General features: G+C 44.4%; 1 protein-coding gene across 1 annotated transcript; it reads left to right on the forward strand.

The window, feature by feature from the left end:
• Positions 1–14,821: 14,821 nt before the first annotated feature.
• LOC136470779 (uncharacterized) lies at positions 14,822–15,529 on the forward strand. Its single transcript, XM_066468510.1, has one exon. The coding sequence runs from the start codon at positions 14,822–14,824 to the stop codon at positions 15,527–15,529; it is 708 nt and encodes a 235-aa protein (XP_066324607.1).
• Positions 15,530–17,900: the final 2,371 nt, after the last annotated feature.

Below are 17,900 nucleotides of genomic sequence, written 5' to 3' on the forward strand. Positions count from 1 at the left end.
ACATAACGCCTTAATATTTTGTTCCAGGGCTCGGTACGAGTATGAGCCATCGACGTACCGTAGCGCGTGGTACATGTGCCGTCTTTGCTGCTGCCACGCTGCTCCTGCATTATTGAAAGTTGGCCGGGCTGCTGCTGCCGTTTTCTGCTTTCTTGCTTCCCTCCCTCAATGCTTGTTCCGTCGCTTCACTCTGCGGTGTCATGAATGTCTCTCCTCTCTGAGCTTGCTTGCCTTGCCTGGCTCAGCTTGTGTCTACCTGCTGCAGCTTGTCTCAGTCTGTCCTCGCTTGTCTGGACAGCCTCTGTACCGAGCCAAGCAATCAATTTGACAGCGCCCCCATCGCCTTGGCCTACTCCTCGCGCGAGAGCACACGCCGCACCTTTCTTCCCATGCTGGAGCCGCGGTTCTGCTCCTGCTTTTCCCGCCCCACGGCGCCGCCTTGCTCCCTGCTGCTCCTCCGTGTGTAGCCCACAGCCACCTCGCCCTGGAACTCCGCCCGGCTCTCCTTCGCGAGCACCCGCGCTAGCACCGGCGCCCCTCCTCATTTCTCCTTCCGCGCTGCTGCCGCACGCCACCGGTGCTCCCCGCTCTTTGCCCCTGCTCGCCTCTCCTCTGGGCTGCGTCGTCCTCCCGCGCCTCCCACCCGCAGCAGCCCTAGTGCCACTGTCGGCACGCCTCCTTCGCTGGGCAGCCGGGGCCGGTCCCTTTTCCCCTCATCGCGCGCACTGGCGCACCCGCGCTCCTCCTCTTCCTCTCCGCGCCGCGTCCACGCCAGGGCCATCCGCGCCGGTGCCGGTCTTTCCAGTGCGCCCGTGTGCCCGCAGCTCCGTTTCCCCTTCCCCGCTCCTCAGCGAGTACCGGCGCTCTCCTCTGTTTCTCCGCGCCGCGCGCCCCTGCCTTAGCCGCGTCGCGTCTCCACGTGCCGCACCCCACTGCGCCTGCTCCTTCGCCCTCCACTCCGTCGTCGTGCCGCGCCACCGCTGTGGCCGCGCGCCGCCACGCCGCGCCTCACGCCCGAGTCGCCTGGAGCCGCCCAGCCAGCGCCACTGCGCGCCGAGGTTGCCGTGCCGCGTCCTGCAGCGCTGTCGTGGCCACGCTGTCCATCGCCTGCCGCGTTTCCACGCCGCCCCACCTCCGCTGTTGCGGTCTCGCAGCACCACCGCCGCTCGCCTCCCGTTCACCGGAACCACCCCGCCAGCTCTCGTGGCTAGACCGCCTCGGTCCGCGCCGTGGGCAGGCCAGTTGGTCGGAGCCGCGTACCTCCCCGCGCGGGCGCCCGTGCAGCTCTCCGTCGGGCTTTCCGGCGTCGCCGTGTCCTTCCCGGCCAGGATTGGCCGCCGGCCGGTGCTCCTGTGCCGTGTTCTGCTTTGAAGAAGGTAGAAAAGGGTATGAATCCAAGGAGAAAGTTTATACAGGGTCCCTATTGCAAAATACTAGACTCACGTAAATAGTACGTTAGTACCGCGGATTAATTTAAGGAAATGATGGGGCCTTCTTGCAAATTTACCACCGCCGCCGTGTTGGGCCGCGCTCGCCGCGCGTGAGCCGGCCTGTTAGGCCATTGGCTGCGCGCTCCACTTGGGCCTGCCTGCCCTCGCGCTGGGCCGGTCTGTGGCCACCATGGCTAGGCCGACTTGTGCCACTCATCCGCCTTGGCCGCCGCGCCATTTACCGCGTCGCTGGGCCGCGTCTGGCCAGCGGGCCGCGTGCATGTCTGCGGGCCGAGCTAGGCCGCTGGTCTTTAGTTTTCTAAGCACTTGTTAAATTAGTTTTGAAAATAAACTCGTAAAATCAATATAAAATTTTGTAGGTGTCCAAAAATTATGAAACCAGTTTTATTGAGTTCCTAAAATCATGATCTACCTGTTAGTATATTTTGTTCACATAGTATGATAATATTCTTAAAAGCTATATAATTAATTTAAGGTACTTAATATGGTAAAAATATAAATTTGTAGAAATAGTTGTGATAAATTGGTACTAGTGTTGAATCTGAAATTTTTACAGTAGGCTCCTAGCAACATTAGGTACTCACTATAATTTTTGTAGCTCCAGAATAATTAGTTGACTAGAGTAGTTAATGATGTCCTATTTTGAATAATGATTAAATCGATAGAATGAAATAAAGAAATAACTTGGGTTTGTATAACTAAAATATTTGTTGGGAAATAACGTCTTATTCGACAACATGGATACGTAGGTAAGTACGGTTGTCGTTAGAACTAGCTCGTTAACTTGAGAGGCATAAATCGTATTTTACGAATCATGATGGCAGTTGATTAATTACTTCTTGCATTGCATCACATTGCATATCATATAGGTGCGATGATGGATCAACGGATCAATTGAAGGATGATTGGGAATCCGAAGATGGTGTAATGGCATTCTCTATAGGAGATGATGCAATGGGCTTTCTATTCAGTTGATGGTGGATGATCTGAAGATGTAGATACTAACTTTTAATATATATCTTACCCAGACAAGCCCCGGTGCATAACCCCTATTTTTATGCAGTTTAAATTATATTTGTGCATTAAGTTTTAAGGAGTTGAATGAAACCCATTTGCATATATATATATATATATCTTCATCCTAAGAGTCTCACTAGTATGACAGGATCGTGTAGATTGTTATGCTACAGGACTCCGGTAGAAGTCGAGTGATTGCCTGTCACTCGCGAGAGATAGAAAATATATTACTGTGTTATCATCACTTGGAAAAATATAAATGGTGGAAAGGAAAATGGTGACCGGACAGGGATATGGTTTGGGTATTGGTGGGTGTAAGAGGTTTTCTCGACATGGACGCGGGGCAAGGCTTGGTTAAACTGCTTTTTCTGTCTGTGTCGATTAAGGACCGGTCATTGCATAAGCCATCGAGGCAAGTCACAGATTTATTATCCCGAGCACATACTTGTGTATGGATGCTTGAAAGGCTTGTTGCTCTCTTGTCGTGGGTTCTGGCTCTTTCCAGACCGACTGTTAGGGTTTTGTTTTTGGTGGAGGAGGTCCTTGCACCGCACTGAGTCCAAGACTCAGGGGCGGTGGCTTGGAGTCCCAGTTTGGACAGGGACCCCAGACCCCAGGACAGGAGAGTGGTGGGTTGGTCCTACTTCTGCCCGGGGTACAAGCGAGGCGTGTATTTTTGGGGTACCCAGCTGGAGGCATTGATTCACGAATTGCCGATGTTCTAGTACGGCTTGTCTGCGGTCTAGCACCGTAGTAAGAACTGAAAGATGAAACATGGAATGGATAAAGGAAATCTGATCGCTTACCACCTGCTTGAAAGTAGCACAGGTGCTTACAAAGAATGGTTAGTTAATGAACCAATGCGGCTATTAATAAAAATCAAATATAAGGACGTACGCTTAGTAATGCTTCCTACAAATACAATAAACCCATAAGCCAGATAGCCTTGCATATCCTTGGAGTCTTTTCTTTTCTCTTGTCGGGTAAGTCTTGTTGTTTACAATTGAGTACTCAGGGTTTTATTCCCCCTGTTACAGGTGATAGGTGGATGCTAGAGCTGACCCTTGTGTGTGGATACCTCCTGGTGGGCTCAGCGAGGATTCCGTTGTTAAATTAAATTATTCATAACTCTGATAATATGATTATATTTCGTTGTTATAATAATGAATATTATACTCTGATGTTGTATTAAAAGTGATTTAAGAAATGGTTAAGAATGATGTAAGCTTTATTCTCTCATTTCTGATCCTGATGGAAAAATGTGGATTTTCGGGCTCTCTCTGGGGTGTGCCCGACGGAACCAAGTAATTTAGTATTCTCCTTTGGATGCATAGTGTCTAATGGAAGACGATCACTCCTATGAGGCATTAGATTAGGCGGTTCTGCCATAGGTGGTATCAGAGCGCAAATGAGGAAATAAGGCTTCAAAAATCTTTTCTAAAATAAAATTTGACAACAAATTCTTTTCAAAAATTAGGATGTCTTTATGCGAAGTTATATAAGTAGCCCTATTACTATGGTTATATATCCAGGATAGGTGGCACTCTGCTGACTTAGGTAGACATAATCAAGTTTCTGCAGGTACACTGACTCGAGCATAGTTCGATAGTATCAACTAGTTACAGGGAGAGAACGATGTGCCAAAGATCTGAGATCGGTTGCCCTATATGTTGGCAACAGTGAAAGGACGTATAGGACATGCATTCATGAATATCCTGTTTGTGCATTATAGCGCTCATATTGCTTGTAGATACGCCCTCCATAGGTGTCGCGCGTGTCGTATTGTGCACGTCTGACTCGTTCATGTTCTAGAGCTAGGTCTGCACTGTGGCTTCGTGTTTCGCGTTCGCCCGTGGTTCACGCCTGTCGTGGCCCACGTCTCCCCGTACCCCTTTTCTATGCTCTTGTTGGACCCTTGCCCTACTGTCGTACTCGTCAGTAATGGCATCGCATGTCGCTCGCCTCGAACGCATGGAATTTGGTCGATTCATTCGTAGTGATCCCATGCGAGAACCCTGGTGGACCGCGCTAGGACCACTGAACGCTCCGCCTTTATAAGCAGAGCCTGACTTAGCCCTTGGTACCACCATTCGGCGCACTTTAGCTCGCTTAGCTTTTCCTTTTGAGCAAACTTTTCGCTTAGCCTTCCTTGCAACCACCGCCAAAAATGGCAGGAGCCTAGGTTAGTAGTTACTGCCTGAACGTTGAGGGTTTTCCCATAATCCTGCATGCCACCCTGCAAAAGCTCAGAGTCAAAGATCGTCCCGAGTATGAGGTCTGTGAATATGAGGAGCATGGCACCAAGCGGTGTGAGGTTACCGTCTACATCGGGAAAAGTGAAGAGTTCCCCGACCTCACTGAAGCCTAGAGTGTGGCCGCAACTGGGTTTCGCTTTGTCGACACCTACCAGGTTGTGGCCCGCAAAGCCTTGTGGTACCTTTGCCAAATCTATGAAGAGAGGTTCTTTCCACCCTTGGATAAGAATCGGCGGGCATGGAAGGCTCGCATGGAGGCCTTGCAAGGGCGAGATGTGCAAGAGGACAGTCCAACTGTGGTGCACTTGACCATGTACCTGCTTGCTCTAGATGAGCAGTATGACTGGCAAGCCTTGGAACTGAGGATCTACCTCCGTCGAGCCGAGGAAGCCGAGATCTTCAGCCAAATGCTCGAGGTGCAGCTCGCCGAAGCGCATGCCAGTGCTGTAGCTGCTGAGAGCCAGGAGACTGCCATGTCGGAAACTCTGAAGGAGGCTCAAGATCGACATCCTTAGAAGAGGTGGCTGACGAACTGACTTCATCTTCATCCAAATATTCCCCAAGATTGAATGAATAGCTCAAAGCTAGGAGATCGAGCGCCTATATATAAATCTTGGTTAGAAGGTTTTGATCAGTTCATGACAAAATGGATGGCGAAGTGGATATAATACCTTTTCTATTATAGCCTCCATCTGAAGAGAAGGGGCGGCTGATGATGCAACAGTGATGACTGGTTGAATTGGCTCTAAACTTTCAACATTGGTACCTGCAAGTATCAAGGAAAATTTTTAGTTCATAATCATTGCAGAAGGATAAAAGGGATATATGATTTTCTTACCATCAGTTGTATGCCGAACCGGGGAATCGACGATCTGAGTGTCGACAACAACCGGATCACCTTCAATGCCAACATGATCACTGAGTGGACTATTAGGCTCCTGCCCCTACATAGGTGTTTCCTCAAGAAATATCTGGCATGATAAGAAGTCAGACAGAGGATGAAAAACTGAATAAATCGAAAGTTAGAGAAAATACTCCGGCAAGCAGCAAGAAGGGAACTCACATTTTCTGCTGTTGTGGTAGCATTGGTAATTTCAACAAAAATTGGTTCCTTTTGAGGATCAGCCGATAGGAGCTTAGTTGGTGTTGAGTCGAATGCCTAGGATAGCAGTTTCGTAGATTGGGACGCAATACTTGATAACTATAAAGTAATGGGATCAGAAAGGTGAACAGTGATTCGAGAAGAAGGTGAATTATTTACCTGAGCAGCTGATGGCCTCATTCTGTGAAGTCTCTTCCCAGTAGTAGTTTTCTGGGTTATCCCTTGAGCTACCTTGCGCTGTGAAGATTGATACGTCACGATAGTAGAGGCAGCATGAGTTTTCATTAATTTTTTCAGTGAAGGCGCAGCCGATCCCATTCTTGAAACCGGCATGGTGGCTGGTAATCTATAGGACGCCCCTTCCTATCCAAGCTCGGAGGATCAAATTCAACATCCTGAAAAGATCGATTAGAATGGTTGGCAGAGGAATTCGTCGAGCAGTTTTCTTGAAAAGAAATAGCAAATTACCTCTCTATCAGAAGCAAATTCTCCGTCCAAGGCTATACACAAACGATGGACCGATCCATAGAAGAGATGGGAGCGCCATTCCTACCACCAAGAGTTGAAGAGAGTGGAAGAGAGGCTAACTCTAATTTAGTCATGCAAACAGAGGGAAGGAAGATCTGATCCCAGTTGAAAAACTCTAGAGGCTTCTAGTACTTCACTGATATCTTCCCGTGGCTTCAGTATGTTCTTGAAAAATAGCTGAGGAGGCAATTGACCGAAACCAAACTGACGAGCTACAAAGGATGGGTTGTAAAACTCAAAAGTTGGAAGGTTGCCTGGAATGAAAGAGCCTATAGCCATTTTGCCACATCCATGATGAAACTCAGCTGGAAGAACACAGGGCTTGATGAAGGAATTGAAGATTGCAGCCGCCTCATCGTCCGAACATTCTAACTCAAACTAAAACTTGAATGGGAAGATCAGCTCATCATTCTCATCATCATATGGTAGCCAAGTCAGGATGTCTACATCAAACCCTCTGTAGAACTTCTTGAAGAGATGGCCAATATCAAAATCAATTGTTATAGCCGATGCAGCCTCACCATGGCTCATGCACTGCCGAGTTCTTCCTTCTTCACCTCTATATTCCTCATCAAAGGTGGAAGAAGGGAAGCTCAGGCTTTTGAGATCAGACCTCATAAACTTATGCATATACAGGTTAAGCCATAGTTGTATTAACCACCAAGGGCCACTAACAGTATGCACTGGTTCATTCTTTAGTAATCGGGCAGCCACCTAGTACATCAGATGATAAGCAGCTCCTAGCAAATACTTTCCAAGAGGGATATCTTTGCCTAATGCTAGGTGCTCCACCATGAGTTTGTGATTGTAGGTTGGACCACAGGATGACCCACATAAAATGAATCTTTCCAGCCACATGTTTAGAAAGGCCACATATTCCCTTTCGCTGACAGTTGATCCATCTCCAACGTGGTTCAGAATGTAACTGGCCCATCCAGTGCAGTATGCTATTTTGGCTAATTTCTTGGAGCCAGCACTCAAGTACTCATAAGGCTGCATTGATCCAGTAATTCTAAGGCCGGTCAACATGTAAACATCGGCCAGAGTGATGGTCATTGGGCCATGACCAAATACAAAGGCATTCAGGGCATTGGACTAGAAATAAGATGTAGAAATCAGGAGTGAATCGTTCCTCTCCATCCTAGACAACGAGAGGGTCAAACATTGGTTCAGATCATAAAGCTCCCAATCTCCACCCTTTTTCTCAGACACCCTATGGAACCAATTTCTCCATCCCTTAGGCATCTTTGGTCAATTTCTGAAGTGAGTTTTGGTATTCCAAGAGGACAAATCCACTGCGGATTGTTTAAAGGGGATTTGGTTGGTTTCTTGACGAATGAAATCAGATGGATTAGGATCACCCATAGGTCCAAGAAAATAGATATTGGAGGCAACATCTGATGGAATCAGGATTTTGTTCCTCATTTCCTAAGAAATCGGACGAAATAAGTTTGAGGAGAAAAGAAATACAAGGTAGCGGCCGATGATTGAAGAGTAGAAACTTGGAGACATACCTCAGGGACGTGGTTGATGGTCGCCATTGCAGCCGAAATAGGTTTAAATCTGGCGAGGATCGCTTGGATGACGGCTTGTTAGAACAGGTGATTTGCTAGGGTTTGAGGCCTTGGCAATGACGGCGTCAGCTGTTAAAATTGGCTCAAGAAAGAAGAAGAAGAAAGTAAACAGGCCGAGTGAGTTGGAAGAGATACTGTTGGGGTGTTATATAAAACTCGGGCTAGGAAGTCAGGAATCATGCGTATATCTCAGGATAAAACAGTTGCGGCGTGGTAAACCAATGAACCGGAATTTTGGAATAAAATCATTTTATCCTAAAATTGGGGGGGCATGTGTTTACACCAAAATGTGGGAGAAGAGCGCGGGAACTCACAGGCTTCCAAGAATATGCCAATCAAGGAGTCGATTGCATAAGAATTGATATCAGCCGGTTCGGATGTGATACTAGGATTGGTTCTCTTTGAATGACGTCAGCAGATAACGATGATGAGATATGATTGGCGTCGGGAAGATATATTCGGACTCTACAAAAGGGGAAAGATTAGGGTCCAAGTTATCTTAAAATATGAATGTTTTCTTTGTACCAAAGATTGTACCGAGTCGTACTCGAGTAGGATTCGTTTTTTAGGCTCCGGGTATAAATATCGGACCCCGACTATTGTAAAAAAGACACAATCAATCCAATACAAGTTACTTACTTTTTTCAGCTCTGGCTAGGAGTAGGAGTAGAGTATATCTCGGCGAGTTCTTCAGCAAGTACGGCTGCATCGATCCGGTCGACCTCCACTGCTTGTCTATAAGTACCGTCATGGCTTATACTTTTGTTCGTACGACTGCATCGATCCGGTCGACCTCCACTACGACTCTGGTATAAGTTAGTTATCGATTCTTGTCTAGTTCAAGTAAGGCTGCATTGATCCGATCGACCTCCACTGCTCGAACTAGATTAAGGTCAAGTTATCAGCTCTATCTAAGGGTGACATTCCTTTCGATAGATTCATTAAGTTACAGATATTGCTTATTGCTTCTATTATTTATTTAATTATAGCAATATCACTTCACCCGATTGGGATTGATCTAGATCGACCTTATATCGTGTTTAACCCATCGTTTGTTAATCTAAACTGATCTAATCTACACTTTAAATGATGAGTTCTGTTTTATCGGTTGTTTTATATCAATCTTGATCGTGCATAGCGTGCGGTTAAGGCATGTCTGATCTTGAGTGGATCTATTGGCTAGCGAAAACTGTTCCATGGCCTGTTATCACGACCTGTGTGATTCTGCCTCACACCCCACTATTAGCACCGTGGAGTGGGGATCGTTATTTGGTAGATCTGTTCCTGAAAGGGCATTACCTTAACTGTGCGCTATGCCTAAATCGGCTGTTTTAGCTGATATCGAGCGCTTTCACGAACAGTTCACATCACGAGATCATTGAAGTAGGGATAGGTTGAAAGATGTGTTAGCCCCATGATCTTATTATTGTATTACGGCCTGCATGATTCTGCCTCATGCCCCACTGATATTAGTGATAAGTTAGGGTCGTCGAGTCTATTATTGTTTCTACGGCCTGCATGATTCTGTCTTATGCCCCACTGATCATAGCGATAGATGAGATATAATACGTTCATTAGATTTATCTTTATTAAATGGTTGAATAGTAATGACCTGTTTCTTTTATATAAAAGGGGTTCGGTTACTTTCAATCATTGGCTTAGCATAAATTAATCATTGTTGACATCCTTTTGCCATTGACCAATATTTGTCTAAATAATGATATTCATCCTGAATGATAACCGATTCTTCTTGCACAACCTCATGAGCTTTAACTAATTTATCCTTATGAATATGCTGGAATCGACTGTTTAATCGATTTCCTTTCATATCGGCTCTCAGAGCTGCACATTCGGGACTGTCTGGCAACACCGACAAGTTCCGCCCTAAATTACTGATAAACATTCTCTCCTTGTTAATTGCAGGGTCAAATTGACTGGCACATCTCGGGAGGAGTGCGCAAGATCGACCATCCCAGCGCTGAAGCTAGGCGGATCTCCAGCTCCATCGAGCGGACCCTTTCGGCTTGCTCGTGTGCCCTCGGCATGGGACGAAATTTCGTGCCGACGGTTCCATTAGGTAGACAACGTCTCTGGTGTGATTCTGTTCTCACGTTTTTGTTATGATGATTTCCCTCGCACATTATTGTCTTGATGAGGTCTACCTGCAGAGCGCCTCTGTCTCACTCGTTCGCTCCATATGATTTTTAGCATGTACTACTTAACTGATGAATTAAATGTTGTGCTACTTTCACCTCGTAAAGTTAGATTTGACTTGATTACATAGATGTTTGGTGTCAATATTTGTGTTATCTTCTATCATGCTTTGGAACACATACACCCTATCCTGTATCTGAGATGGCCTTTCATTTGCTTCGCTTGGCCTTTCATTTGCTTCACTCTACTACTCAGGACACGCCTTGTGCAACATGTGGTGATTGTGGCAGAACCTCCTAAGGAATCGGGCCCACATGCACCTATCGTTGTCTTAACAGACCTCGGATAGCGTACACGAGTTCCCAACAACTCAACAGGTCTGTCGGGTGTCCTTGGGAAACCCGAATCATCCACGATTCTCTTTTCAAACAGGATCCCAATCACAGTCATTGCAGATTACAACATTTTATTCAAATATATACCAGAGTAAAGATAGCGGAAGTCTTAAGATAACATTATTACAAACTAGTTGTTTTCAAAGTTACAATACCATAAGTGTCATACAACCATAGTAGCGGGATAATATTACATTAACTTTATTCATCATACAAACTAGTGCCTTGTCCAAAGGCCATTCATTACTCCTCATCATCATTGTTGACTTCAAACACTGACATGCAGCAGGGACCAAAACAAGCCTGCGCATGCGACTCACCTGCAACAAGGGTTAACAAACCCTGAGTACAAAGGTACTCAACAAGACTAACCCGACGTAACGGGGTGTAAGACTTTAGAGATGCAGGGATTTGGGGCAAGGTAAGGATGTAGCAAGATTCAAAAATTCTTTGCCAAAAGCTTACTATCCTTCATTCTATTTTCAAGTTTACCACTAAGTTCTTTTAGTTCATTATCTCAACTAAATATACATTTCTCATATTCCATTCCTTCTCATTCCGTTCTTTTTCTCATGTTTTAGTAATTCACCAGTACTACATTGCTTCTGTAATGAATCGAGTCTCCATATCCGCGGAGCACCGGCAATTCGAATTGATTCAAGTCCCAGCTGGGGATTCCTTATCACACGACATATGTAGAACTTAATCTTGCATATATCAACCTTGCTACCGGATCCTCCTATACTAAGCCGTCTCCACGCCACCCGAGAGCACAGCACACCTCAAATCCGGCCACATTCCAGCCACGAGGGTACACGCTACTCCCGCCATCTCTCCACTCCCAGTGCGCGGGCATTCGTCTTAGTATTGGATTAGCCGAAGTAGGCTTACCGGAGTATGTGACCAGTACTACAAAGTGTCTCGTTCAGAAGATCCACAATGAGTGGCCTTTAAGCGACATAGTCGGTAACATTACCCAACATTCAAGATAAGTCACCCGGCTAGTCTCTAATTCATTCTACATTCTTTCTTTCTTTGGCCAGTATGCCATCTTGGATTGTATCCAAAACTTTTGCTTTGAAAGTCTATCATAAAGCATACTAAGCATTCTACGACTTTGTAAATAAAAACATCTTCAAGGATGGTAAACAATTATCAAGGTAGGTAATGCATCAAGTAGGTAACATTTGAATTAAACAACTTAATGCAATAAATAACATAGGTGATAAACTTTTCAAAATAAACAAGGAAATGGCTTAATGCATAAACCGGGGCTTGCCTTCGTTGACGATTTCCGGTTCCGGATTAGTACCACAATTATCAAATCCCGTGACAACCAGGGATTCTTCCAGAACTTGCTCAACTAGAATCGTTTCGTTCTCGGGTTCTACACGAAATGATAACATATGCTTTAACATGATGATAATGTAAACATGATGCTTTCACGGCACATGAAATGTAAAAACACCCACAAACGATTTGATTTCGCGGTACAGTTGCAAGCCAACAAAACCAACCTGTAACCCTATCATTAAGAACCACACATGTGACTTGACCTAATGGATCTTGGAACGCTACTAGTCACAAAACATGACCAAAACAAGATCCAACACTAATCAACACTTAGGGTTTCGACAAGTTAACTTGTTAATGAATTTTGTTATCACATGAAATGTCATTAAGCTTTACTAATCACAAATTAGATATTAGTTCAAATACTAATTAAGGTACTAAGGATCATTATAAGTTAATGACCCAAGGTCAACAATCAAATCAAAAAGTCAAACAAATCCTAATTGATTAAACATTAATTAAATGAATAAATAATTAAATAATTAAGTCTACATTAGGTATAAAATAAACTTTATCCAATTAAGCCCAAATTTTTATGTAAGCTTCCTCATGACAAATTAGTGTACCAAAACAAATTTCATAATTTTTGGAGTTATATAGTGACTTACAAAAATCATGGAAATTGCATTTTTCAATTAATGGACTGAATATTTGATCATTCAAAATTTACTCAAATTTCAAGTTTCAAATTTTTAAATCATACTAGAACATGTACAGAAGCTACACAAAAATTTTTAGAATTTTTGGATGTGTAAATAAATTCCTACAAAATTGCCAAATTGATGCACTATTCAAAATCAGAAAACAAAAATCAGTACTGTTCTTCTTCCTCAGCTTCACTGACAGCCTGGGCCCGCTGTCAGCGACACAACGAAGCCGCACGGTGGCGCGGCCAGTTCCGGTCAGCAAAACGCGCCGGTGGTGACTCTCCGACGATACGGATTGCTCCTACATGATCCTCTACTTCCTACAAATCGAACTCAGCTATCAGAAAGGAATAAGGTGCACCGGAGACACCTCCACACCGGGCATGGCGGGCGGAGCACGTCGGTGAACGGCGTAAACACGGTGATGGTACAGTAGGGACTAAAGCGAAGTGATAAACACGTTTAGGAGCTTACTGTGATCACGATGGTGGACTCGGTGCAGTCGGAGATGGTCTGGAGCAGCCTGGCCACGGTGAGGGCAGTCGCGGCGGAGCTCCGACCGGTCACGGGGAAGACGGGTTACGCCGGGCGATTCCGGCCAACACCAGCGACGTGAGCAAGTCGAGGAGAAGCGCAAGACCAATGCGACCACGTTGACGTAGCTGGGAACGACTGACGCGGCTCGACGAGGCCTACGGCGAGCGGCGGAGCTATACGGTGGCGGAGCAGAGCAGAGGGGAAAAACGATGACGACGGCGGCGACGGTGGCTATTTATAGCCGGGATGAGCTCGCCTGGCTGCGACAGCGCACGACGGAGACGCCACGGCGACGGTGACGTGCCTGCACGCGGGAAAGCGGCAAAATTCGATCGGCGGTGACCCCCCGCGTGGCGCCGGCGGCAAGCAGTGAGGTGGAGATGATTTTTGAAATAATTACAGAACTGCCACTGCATTCATTTCTCAAATTACTCAGAAATTTTCTAAAGAAGTTGAAAATCTCCAAAAATGAAAGTTGTTCAATTTTTCAAGTACTACAACTTTGGTTTAAGAAACATTTTCAAATTCTGCCTCCATTTTGAAATTCAAATTTGGGGTACATTTAAAGATTTGAATCATTTCAAAATTACTCCAAATGTTATATGTAAACTTGAAAAACTTTAAATACCAAAGTTGATCCTCATAAAATAATCTCCAACTTTGCTTTTTGCCTCAACCCCAAATTCCTCATGGATTTTGAATTAGTTAAAAGGGGCAAAAAGGACTTTTATGATTTGAATGTGAATTCAAATTTGATTTGTCTTCCTTTTACTTAAATTTTGATTTTTGACCAGTAACATGGCCCATTAGGGTTATTTGAGTCAAAGGACATATGACCTCACATGATCACATGAAATTTAACCCCTGTGGTCATGATCTGTATTTAGGGTTTTTGAAACACATCACATGAAATAACAACATTATGAAATAAACCTTATTTAGTGAATGCATTCAAAACTTTATACTAAATGAATGCTTGGCAATGCACATGATGACATGTCAAATTTTAGTATTAGGTCAAAACACCAGAGGTGTTACAGTGATGGTTCAGGAAATTTTACCCGTTGTCAGTGCAAGCAGGACCCAAAATATTCGTAGGTCCCTTTCTTCTTACTGAATTTCGTGCTTGTATTCTGCATAGGCGATTTAATTATTTCATTGGTGCTTGTTTGTAGTTTGGTTGCCAAATTTCTCGAAGATATCCTCTTGATCAGTTGTGATTTGTGTTTATGCTTTGTATATAAGTGCAAAGACGACTATTATATTCTTTTTTGAATGTCTACCATTTTCTTTTGGTGCATAAGTCTGAAAAGATCCGTGGATGTAGCTCCAAAACCCTACATGTACCTGATTCCTTATTTTGGAAGATAGAATATTGACATGTGAAATATTAGCATCTTCCGGCTTTTATACTTCCTACTATATTTCTCCAAAAGTAGAGGAATTCAGTACATTACATCTAAACTTGGGAACTATTGCATCCTAGCCATGTGCACATCTTTCTTCTATGTAGGCTCTAAGCGGATCATTCAAATAATTCTGTGGCCTGAGTTATGTTAAATTGTCATGCATTTCTTGTACATTGGCAGATCTTGAATTCTGTTATCTTAATTATAGCTGTATCGATACGAGAACGGTGATTTTTTTCTATGTTGGTTCATTCCAGACAGGAAGAAATCCGTCTTGGCGCATGATATATCATCCTATTTCTTATCACTTTCGCATCCCACCCATCTATTTCATACCTGATAAACTCATTTACTCACAAAGTAGCCGAACGAATTTAATACTAATTCATGCTCTTAAAGATGAGCAGCTCTGAGGACTCCTACATCAGCGACAACTCCAGTGAAGGAATGCAAATTTACAACGTTGCGGCTGCTGTTGTCCTCGTTGCAAGGTTAAAAGCAGCAGTGGCCAATGCGGCTCCAGTGGTGAACCCTGCCCTCCCCTTCCCAAAGATGAGCAGGCGGCAGTGGATGCAACTGAAACTGCAAAACGAACAAAAGTGCAAAGAAAACTTGCGTATGTCTCCTGATGCTTTTCTGCATTTGCACAACATTTTACTTGAGTATGGATTGAAGGGTACACAACAGACAGGATCCATAGAAACTTTAGGATTATATGTGTGGACTTGTGCTCACAACGAGGCAGCTAGAAGGAGCAGGGATAGATTTGAACGGTCTTTAGATACAGTTAGTAGGAAGCTTACTCATGTGGCCGAGGTTATTTGTAGATGGGTAGACAGTATTCTAGTTCTAACTGATAGAAGTTATGATAGAGTGCACGCTCAGTTTTTAACATATGCACCATTTTTTGATGGGTGCATCGGGGCGTTGGATGGAACTCATATTAAAGTTTCGGTGAACAAGGAGGCCAAACGTGACTACATAAACAGGAAAGGAGATGTAACAATTAATGTTTGTGACATTGTGGACAAGGATATGCGCTTCACGTTTGTCGGGGCCGGGATGGTGGGGTCAGTGCATGACATGGCCGTACTAAGAGAATGTTGACGGCAACCAACCTTCCCGCATCCACCACAAGGTTAGTGATTAGTGCCATGCAATAGTTGAATCATCTTTGTACTTGCTTTTGAAGATAATAAAAATGAATTGTGGAAATGGTGCATGTGTTGCAGGACGCTACTATCTGGTGGACGCTGGATATGCGCTAGAGACTGGCTACATGGGTCCATTCAAAAATATAAGGTACCATCTGGACGATTTTAGGGGTGTAGACATGGACACATTATCTCGACAGGAGAAATTTAACTTCACTCATTCGAGCCTCCGCAATGTCGTCGAAAGGACATTTGGGGTTCTCAAAGGCCGTTGGCACATATTGCATGGGGTACCGTTCTGCCATAGAGAAAAGCAAAAGATGATTATTATGTCATGCTTTGCAATGCACAATTTTTTATGGAATCGTGAGATTGGAGTTGGTTCGCCTACATACCCACCGTCGGATTGGGTTTAGATCAATGCTAATTCCACTATGTCCGCTGTGAGGGAGTACATATCTGTTGGCTCGCTGGGGACAATGATGCAGCAAAGGTGATTAAAATTAAGATGCCAAGTACTTCAATTAAAGATAGCCGTCCCATGTATGTGTGCATGCACGGTCTGACTGTGTTCTACTAGTGTAGGCGAGGTCGTGTGGTGGAGGAGATGACTAATTTGCAATGGTGGATGGCATGAAGACCCAAACATGGCTGGGTAAGTGACTTGTCATGTTTGTAAAGAAGTTGTCATGTTTGTAAAGAAGTGTAATTTGAACTGTTGTATGTAATTTGAACTGTTGTATGTGACTGTATTCGTAATAGCTTGTAGGGACCTGTTATGTGTACTGAACTGCTAGTTGACTAGCTTCTAATGGACTGTTAGTAGCCCCTAACAAACTGTTATTTCAGCTGCTCTATTGAATTATGTTGTACTATAATTTGAATGGTTTATGGTTTGGTGCCATCAGTTGAATGGATGCGGTGTTGGCGCCATTTTTTTGAAATGAGCAAATGGCATTACATGGCTGATGTTTCGGCTCTGCAGCTGTGACTGGATGGAGCTGGTTAGTTGGCTGGTTTTCCTGTAGCAGCTGGTTTTGAGCAGCAGCCGTTTCCAGGCTGATAATAGCAGCAGAACAGCCTGAATGAGATAGGATTACGTGAGGGAGGCAGGTGGTGTAAGTTGAAAGATAAAGTATGGTGGTGGACAGCAGGTAATAAATGAGGTAACCTATCTCCACACCGCACCACTGTTTCTGAAATCTTGAATGAAGCTGACCTGCAATGTTACTGATCACACCTTAAAATAAGCTGCTATTTAGATAATGAGTTGGACTTCATGTTTTCAATGTAATTGATTTGTAGATTTCTTATTATGTTCGTCTCAACTAAAAGCCATGCCATGTGCGTCACCGTAGGCATAGAGATACACAATGCACAGGCATATATATAGTTTATTATATATAAAAAAAAGATAGCACTAAAAATAGTGCCATGTCAAACCGAGGAAATGGATATGTGATGTCACCGGTGGAGTGCAAGAGCGGTGGTCAGGCCGCAGATGCCACCACCTACGATCGAGTAAGTTCCTGCTCGAGCTGGTGCCCGGATTAGAGGATGCCGCATTCATGCGCATACATCTTCATAAGTTTGCTGTTGGCGTTTAATGGGATGGGCTCCAGCAAAGCCAACCACCACCGGCCGGTGTGTCCCTCGCCAATTCAAAAGCTACGATTGCACCAATACGGGATATGGATACGCTGATACGGATATATACGGCGATCTTTTATTTTTCAAAATCTAGGATACGCCGGTACAGCAAGTATATATTATATAATAAATAATACTACTAATATGCATATGTATATGTATAATGTATATTTAATAGTAATAGAAAATAGCAAACAGAACTACTACAACTAGCCACACAAATTAATTAAGGCCCAATGATGTACAGGCCATCAAACTAATACTCCAGCAGACCCAAAGTATGTCTAACAAATTCTATATTCACGAGCTGCTATGAGTGCTGGCGACGTGCGACGATGCCGCGACGTGCGCACCTGTCTCCGTCGATGAGGAACGGAGGAAACAAAATGAGTGGCCACCGAAGAAAGGGGATCTGGAAGATGCGTTCGATTTTAGATGAAATCAGGGTTGTCAGTGATAGACACGGGTTGAGCTTGAACAGGCCAGGCCCATGCGGACCCTAGGAAAAACAATTAACAAAAAAATTATTTAGATTGTCTGCTTTGACATCATTGCTGTTTTCAAAAAAAGAGTATCGGAGCAGTTCTCTCTTCTTAGTGCTATCTTCTTCAATTTTCCTTGACGAATTGGATGGCATGTGTCGGACTCGGAAGTATCAGATCGAGATGTATCGG

This window comes from Miscanthus floridulus, chromosome 8 (assembly GCF_019320115.1).
Source record: "Miscanthus floridulus cultivar M001 chromosome 8, ASM1932011v1, whole genome shotgun sequence".
Classification (NCBI taxonomy): Eukaryota; Viridiplantae; Streptophyta; class Magnoliopsida; order Poales; family Poaceae; genus Miscanthus; species Miscanthus floridulus.